The sequence below is a fragment of the Salminus brasiliensis genome, chromosome 14, assembly GCF_030463535.1.
Source record: "Salminus brasiliensis chromosome 14, fSalBra1.hap2, whole genome shotgun sequence".
Classification (NCBI taxonomy): domain Eukaryota; kingdom Metazoa; phylum Chordata; class Actinopteri; order Characiformes; family Bryconidae; genus Salminus; species Salminus brasiliensis.
The window spans coordinates 8,063,443-8,071,947 of record NC_132891.1 but is presented as its reverse complement, the minus strand read 5'-3'; the positions used below and the strand labels follow the sequence as shown (position 1 = coordinate 8,071,947).

The following is an 8,505-nucleotide window of genomic DNA, read 5'->3' as shown; positions in this document are numbered from 1 at the left end:
GCAGGGTGTAAATCTCGCGAGAGCTGCAGCCCGCTCGGTGCCGCCCGGAGCTGAGGCGCTGAGGGCAATAGGGCACCTCCGCTATGGAGGCCAACACAAATAGCTGTGCTGGCAGGCCTGTTTAACTTTCAACACAACGTTCATTCAGATGAGAAATTCAACTAGAAAACAGACACACACACACAAAAAGAATAATGTTAAATTATGGTGAGGAATGAAACTATAAGAAATTATATTGTATATTATAAATTATATTATTCTGTTCTTACTAGTGTAAATGTAAATTACTTTTCCAAATACACCTGAACACGATTCATCGTTACATTTGTCATGTTTAAATGATAAGTTTTACATGCTCAGATAACAGATGTTAATACATTCAATAAACAATATTACTTTAGAAAGTACTTTACTTTAACCGTTTTACTTTAGCATACATTTTACTTTAATATCTATTTTTATATTAATGTTATTATAATATAATACTTTTGCATGTAATCATTAAATTTACAGTACTATAATATTTTCATGTAATATTTTGAATTTCAACATCCATTTATTTCAGAATCAATGGGCACAAGGCAGGAATACAGTATATACAACCTCCTGACCCTGGTAAGCTACCATATGTGGGGCCAACATGGAACCTGAGGACACAACTTTCTGGTTCCTAGTTGGGCTACCCATACAGACCCATACAGAATGATGTTTTTAAAAAAGGGAGCATGTATGGTCTGCCTCAGACCATAATATAATTAAAATAATTTCAAATGTGTGTTTTAAACACAGGGTGCCGCAGCACATAGCTCCAGGGGCTTGGGGTTGTGGGTCCGATCTCGCTCCAGTCACTCGTCTTTGAGGAGGTTGAAGTGTCCTCCCTGTGTCTGTGCAAGTCTCCTCCAAGTACACCAGTTCTGTGGTTTCCTGCAATGGACTGGCACTGGCATTTTTCTTCCTGCCCTGCGCACAATGATCTATTCTATAAAATCTTACTGATAAACACACACACACACACACACACACACACACACACTCATTCATTTATTAATCTTCTTATACGCTTGTTCCTGGTCAGGATTGTGGTGGGCTCAGAAACACTGTCCACACACTGTTTGTCTACAATACAATTTCCTGGATGGTCAGTCTCACAACTGTAAGTCCTTATATCCACATTCAGAAAAAGTAGTGTGCATCTTCATCACTAAATCTCCACGCTTTCTTTCCAACAGAAAAATGAAATAAATAAAACAGTCCTAAAAACAGTATGATGCACTGAGCTCACTGTATTAGTGCCAAAGAGAAGATGAGTTTTGATGAAGTTCAGTTCAGCTGTAAGTGTAGAGAAAATTGACTGTGATAATTCCATCCTTCGAGCAGAGCAGAGCAGATTACATCAAACGTTGAATTATTTACAATGTGCAGTTCAAGTTTAAGCGATAGGTGTAGTGTACACTCTTGAAAGCAAAGGTGCTTGAAAGGGTTAGTCGAGCAATACCATAGAAGAGCCACTTTTGGCTCCATAAAGAGCCAGAGATGAGCTGTGAGTTTGGTCTAGAGAACCTTTCTATTGATGTTTAGGTTGTTTACCCATTGTAAGGTTCTTCACACTCACACATCTCTATTGTAAACAAGGCTGTTCATAGGACCAAAAGTGCTTCCACTTGATAGTTGCTGAACCCTTAAACAATCTTTAAGACCAGATGCTTTCAGATCATTCGATCAAGCCAGCATCACCAGCAGGTGGCGATAGAGTTATACCAGACAGCCGTGCTGTCACAAAACCTGACCATTCCCATTAACAAGTGTAAGACATTTACAACAGTTCAGTATTTTCTGGTACAGTAAGCTTTTATGAGGAAATATCTGAATAACTGTAACAGCTTTATTATTATTTAGTTGTTGTTAGTATATATTATCTAAATGGAATCTGGTATTGTTGAGTGATTACCCAGATAATCTACCCATGGGGGGCCTGTATGATAGCTCAACTGTGATTCAGTTTGTTTTGTCCATGGCTTTCATGTTGGCCCCAAATATGGATGCCCACCAGGGTCAGTGATAGGATCAGGGGATAAAATTGGCCCTATTTGGGTTGTATTCTGTACATGAGGCCTAGATCCCACCCTTGTGGGAATAGGTTGGGCTGTAACTCACTTGGGAAAGTTGAGAAGACCAGTAAAATGCACATATAAACACATTCATGCCCACCTGGAACCCACCTTGCAGACGTTACACCCACATGAGCATGTTGGCTGAGTATTTGCATCCGTTGTAGTCTGAACCATTCAATTAAAAATCTGTAAGAAAGTAAAAAGAAAGAGACACATACAGATCACTGAATATGTGTTAAAGGACTGATTTGAGAACCACAAATTCAATAACATAGTCAACTTACTATATACAAACAACAACAGACTGGCAGCCCAAATGTACTACTACATATTCAACAAAAGGTGATAATTACATCCCACAAATTCAATATCACTAGACTAGTGATGAATAACAGTTACAGAATATACAAACGTCAGTTGGTTTCACATGCATTATCATTTGATGCAATAAATCTGTTATGGCACATATTTGTCTCCTAAAATGGAAGAGAAATAGAATTTAATATGTGCTGCAGTACCCCTGGGAATTTTAGAAAGAGCCTAATCCATAGTTTATTACATACAGAAAAAGGTTCTTTTGAGACCCACCCTCAGTCAATATGATAAAGTCCTCAGATGGCAGTATGCAGGTTTTTATTGACTGAATTTTTAAGCTGTCCCATTAACAAAAAACTGCTTTAGCTTCAGAGAGAAAACGAGTGAATAGAGGGTCTGTAGATAGTCTCCTATTCTTTGCTCTGCAGTCTCTCTATTGCATAATATAATATATGGTATATTGTGGGCTATATAGTTAATGTGCTTTAAATGCAGAAAGACTGAACCAAGAATGTCTGAGAAGTTTTCCCAGTCAGATCTTCATCACGTTTACAATAAATCTAACAAACACACCTGTTTCTTTTGTGCAGTAAATGAATGTTTACTGGTTGCTGACAGGAAAAAAGATCTATATGTCTGAAGTGTCTTAACAAAGCTGGTCATCAAGCTGATCATACTGCTTGACTAGTTCAATAAAACTGGTTGAGCAGTTTGGTCAAGTTGGTCAAGTTAGTAGACAAGCTAAATCATCAAACTCCATGCTCTATGCTGATCAAGAGCTAAACTGGTCAACCAGCTTAACCAGAACGACCAGCTTGGCTCTTGACCCATGTAGAGTAGTTTGATGAACTAGATGGTCTATCAACATGCCCATCGACATCAAGCTGGTCATACTGGTTTACTAGTCTGGTGAAACTGTTTGACCAGCTGGTCATACTGGTTGGTCAGGTTGGTCATGCTGGGCCAACCAACCTTACCAGCTTAACCAGTTTAACTAGCCAAGGCAAACTTTTGATAATTTCCCAGCCAACATGTGGGGCCCACAGTGGTGGAACAAGGGCTAGGTGGGTAACAGGTGGGCATGGGATCTGAGTTTGTACATGTGTTGTGCTTCCCAACTAGGCCCCATGGTTACAGCCTACCCTAATCTCCCATGTGTCCCATCTAGGGGCAGTGGTGGCTCAGAGGTTAGAGCGCCGGGCTATCAATAACAGGGTTGTGGGTGTGCTACTGTTGGGCCCTTGAGCAAGGCCCTTTACCCTCTCTGCTCCCCGGGCTCTGCGTTGGCTGCCCACTCTGGGTGTGTGTGTACTCACTGCCCCTAGTTCACTAGTGTGTGTGTGTTCACTACCACAGATGGGTTAAATGTGGAGGACACGTGGTGCCTTTACCTTTTTAGTCCCTATGTGAAGTGTACAATCCAAATGGGGCCCATCACTGACCCTGATGGGACCCTAGTGGCCAACATATGTGGAACCTATGGCATAAATATCCTTCTGGTTTCCATTTGGGCTAAGTGTACAGGACCCACATGGGCACGATATCTGGGATGAGTTGACCTTCTGATACAACAATGAAACATTAGCTGTCAAATATTCAGCTAATAGGACCCAACCCTGGTCCTGGAGTACCACTAACATTTGAGGTAACGTTGTTTGAACGTTTTGCTTGGCTAAACCACAGAAATGAGGAGATTTGAGTAGGGGGTAATGGGAGAAGCCCCTTTTTCCTGTTCTCTCTTTTAGCACCAACCCCTCTTTCAGCCGCTGGGGGCGCTGACGGCTCCGGGGGCCTGCTGAGTTCTGTGAGTTGCCCATAGCAACGAGTGAAACCATCAGCGGACATCCATGCTGCAGTCGAGGACTTCTCACTTCTCACTGATCTGCGAACAGAAAACTGCATTAAAGTCACATTCATCTGATCTGGAATTTGATATTGAAGGGGCAGGTTTGCTAAGTAGAAATATAGGTGCGTTGGCTCGCTAATTTGCTGTCATATTTTAAAGTTAGCCTGTCAGCTAAAGCTAACGGCTAAACGCCATTAGTGCTACTTATTCAGACTAACGCAGTTTATGCGCTGTTTCTGTCCGACTAACAACCACGTGGTTTAATTCTGGCTGGCTAAAGAAGTTGTTTTTAGCACTAAAGCTCGTTAGACGAGTTTTCCCGTTCCACCTTAACTAAAGCTGAGCTGAATCTCCCTGTTTAAGGTGGAACGGGAAAGCTGAGCAGCTCTTGGTTGTAACTAGCTGGTATTTCTGTCTTTTGCAGTTCAATGTCGACTATAAGCAGCCTGGTACCATCCCGTTTCCTCACTCTTATCGCTCACCTGGTCATAGTTATCACCATATTCTGGTCACGGGTGAGACTCTTTCTTTCATACTAAGCAACTTTCATGAATATTTTGTAAGACATACTGTGGGCTTCCTAGCTAAGGCTTCTTAACATGGGTTAAGCCTAGTCCTGGACTAAATGGCAGTGCCACTGACTGACTATTGCACATTCGTTTAAAGTCTAGGATTAAACTTAATCTGGATCTTGGAAACTGGTCCTATACACTGATCAGCCATAACAATAACACAGCTCTGACCTATCAAAGGACGGACTCCACAAGATCTCAGAAGGTGTCTTGTGGGATCTGGCACCAGGATGTTCTGTAAGTTGTGAGGTTGGGCCTCCATGGTTTGCATCAGTAAGCCTTAGGTGCCCATGACCCTGTCGCTGGTTCACTGGTTCTCCTTAATTGAAACACATTAGGTAGATACTGACCCCTGCATACCAGAAAAAAACCCACAAGACCTGCTTGATGTTTTGGACACGCACTGACCCTGTTGTCTTGTCATCACAATTTGGCCCTTTTCAAAGTGGCTCAGATTGATATGCTTGCTCAATTTCCCAGCTTTTTCCTGCTTTTTTAAGCATGAGATGGATACCACTGTAGATTAAAATAATCAAATGTTGTTTTTTTTATTTAATTCATAGTATAGTATAGTATGTCCAAAGTCTTGTAAACACCCAAAGGTTATTCTGAATTGAAGAGTTTTAATAGGGAGTTCACACTTTACTGCTATAACTGAACTACCTTTATTCTTCTGGGAAGCCTTAACATTACAGTGTAAAATAACACTTTGAGTTTGATTAAAATGATTACATGATTACAATGATAACATGATTAAAATGTGAGTAGTTGCACTTTAAAGTAGTTAAATGTGCTATCTAGAAGATGTGTCTCTTGCACATACATTGTAATCCCTTTTCTAGCTGTTCATTATATCTATGCTCAGAATGTCTGTAATGTCTTAAATCTTATGTTGGTGAGAATGCTGCTTTATTTCTCCTTGTTTTTCTCTAGGAGAATAATGTAAGAGCTTGTCTGCTGTTAGAGTACACTAATGAAGAATACAATCTGGAGGACACACGGTAAGATTTTGTTAATAGAAATCTTAATTTGTTTAATGGTATCTTTATCATTGCTTTGTTTCCTGTTCTTATGCACAGGCTGGTGGTGGGGTTATCTGTAACTCTGGGTCTGTTTGCTGTTGAACTTGCTGGGTTCTTCTCTGGAATCTCCATGTTTAACAATAATCAAGGCCTTCTGTGTATCCTTACCTGCTTTGTCATTTCAGTCATTAGCTAAACAAATAAGGAACAAGCAAATACTTTTTTGTTAAATTATTTCTAATGTAAGCTCTCGGTCCAAAAAATTGGTCACATTGCATGTTTAAGGTGGGAGTTACTTTAAGCTACTGCAGATGGTGTGGAGGATGATCGGGCTATAAATACCTTTGAGGTGTGCGACAGGATTCATAGATTTAGAAGAGGTGGTACAGTGCAGTGTCTCGTTCAACATGTGGAAAATAGGTTGCAAAGTAGATGTTAATGAATGGCAAAAAGTAGTGAGTGCAATTTGGTGTGCCAAAGGCCATAGTGTAAAGCAAGTAGCTCAATTTGCAAGTCTATGTAAGTGTACGGTCATACAGGTCTACCAGCAGTGGCAGAAATCCCAGTCTAAAAGAAATTCTCGTCAGAATTGTGGCGATTATTATTAAAAACAAAATAACCCAGTATTTCTAAATAATTCAGTGTGTGAAAATGTAACAAATTGCCCCATGTGCAGGTCCAATTAAAACAGATGGAGGGGCTAGTTGTGACAGACTCTAAAAAGTCTGGTAAATTGATTAGTACAATTAATACAATACATGTTCCTGGAGCTAAAATGAAACCTAAATATATACAAATAAATGATCCAAAAATAAATATGATTAGTGAAATGAGGCTGTGTCAAACATTGGTATTTTGTGCACCACAGAAGAGGTCAGCAAATATGCACATACAGTAAAACTTAGGGTTAGGGTTAGGGTTAGGGTTAGGTTAGGGTTAGGGTTATTAATGATTTCTGTACTAGGACAGTATGGACGTCTCCCCTTGTTTCTCTGGGGAAGATTAAATCTAATGCTGTTACAACTAACCCCATCATGTGGATGCGGAGGCTGTGGCTGGCTCTCACTGGGAGTTGTTTACAGGCTTTAAATTGGTACTACATTACAGCCACCAAGAGGGAGATCAAATAAAACTTGTGTAAATTCTGTGACTTATACACACAACTCAGTAATAATAAAAAAAATAAAAGGTGATAAACATACGTTTATGGTACAAGAACAGTCTTCAGGTTGAATCCATAAACATATCTGTCCAAATACTGTCAAAATTCACAGATGATGTGTTTATGGCCAAACCTTTTCATTTAGGAACCTAAACCCTTTTATATTCTACTTTATATACCACTTTAATTTGTGCTCCATTCTTCTGTATTTGAAGTATCAGAAGTGTACTGTAATGCCCACCAGGTAGGCTTTATAGTATGTCAGTTACAATTATTAGGCATCCGTCAAATCAATAAATACTTGCAACCCATAGATATACAAACCCATAGTAAAAAATCAGAGTAAATAAATTTTGTGGTCACGAATGTCATTTGATTATACATTTCAGTTATTGTAGAAATATAATTGCTTTAAGTATTGGTTGAATGTTTCTGTATGTCTGTGCTACTTTCCTGACCGATACCCTTCAGCTACAGCATGCCATGCAAGTGGATCTGTTGCTCTGCTGTTCTTTCTGTTTGAGCAGTGGACTTGCAGCATCTACTGGTGGATCTTTGGCTTCTGTAGGTGAGTCAATCAGCATTCTTGCCTCAGCACTCCCCATTGGTCTAGATTTGATATAGAAGAACCATTTTTGGGTGTCGTGTTAGCTTAAAGATCCTTTACATTATTTAAAGGTTCTCTACTGATTAAACAAAATAAACTTTATACCTGTTTTGACTCTTTCTTGCTCTCTCTCTCTTTTTCTTTCACTGAATCTATCTCTGTCTCACTCCTTTTTTCAGTGTAATTCCAGCACTGCATGAGATGTTCCTTCTATTTACCGTCTTTGGATTAAAGAAGAAGCCACTATGAATGCTTCAGTATTTGCATGAATAATAAGTTCTACTTCATGGGTTGCCAAGCAACAGAAATATTGGTGGACTATCTACATAAAAGGAAATACTACTAATATTATAACAATTGTGTCCATATTATTATTATTTGTTCTTCTAGTTCTTATCAAAAGGGACAGCATACTAAGTGGAATTGAAGTAGAGAGAATTTTATATCGGACTTTTATATTTTGTGCGCTTATTTTGTGCTATTACTATTTTTAAATGGAATATGTTTAATAAAAATATTGTAACTGGTTGCAATATTGCATATTGTTTGGAAGCCTCTTAATTTTTAAAGCCCTTCTGGGATCAGAGTGGACTGCATCTTCCCTAAAAACAGAAACATTAGCTTTCATTTGATTTGTTTGGAGTCAAAGAGCTCTTGACTGTATTGTCCTCTTGCATGAGATATTTACATGCTGTGGCTTGGTTCTCTGACAGAAACTCCAGGACATCATCCTGTACAGCTAGAGTCAGTCACAATATCAAATACTGAAGTGTTTCACTGTTTGAGATTCAGTTGGACTCTTTGCTGAGAGCACTCGCGTTATTGAAATAAAGAAATGTGAAGTTATACGTTAATATTGTTTCGCGTTTC

At 39.3% G+C, this 8,505-nt stretch overlaps 1 protein-coding gene across 1 annotated transcript; it reads left to right on the top strand.

Annotated features, from left to right (window-relative positions):
* The first annotated feature begins 4,247 nt into the window (after positions 1-4,247).
* tmem107l (transmembrane protein 107 like) lies at positions 4,248-8,168 on the top strand. Its single transcript, XM_072697007.1, has 6 exons — positions 4,248-4,394; positions 4,697-4,787; positions 5,778-5,845; positions 5,924-6,024; positions 7,500-7,596; positions 7,815-8,168. The coding sequence occupies exons 2-6, from the start codon at positions 4,701-4,703 to the stop codon at positions 7,882-7,884; spliced, it is 423 nt and encodes a 140-aa protein (XP_072553108.1). The 5' UTR covers positions 4,248-4,394; positions 4,697-4,700; the 3' UTR covers positions 7,885-8,168.
* Positions 8,169-8,505: the final 337 nt, after the last annotated feature.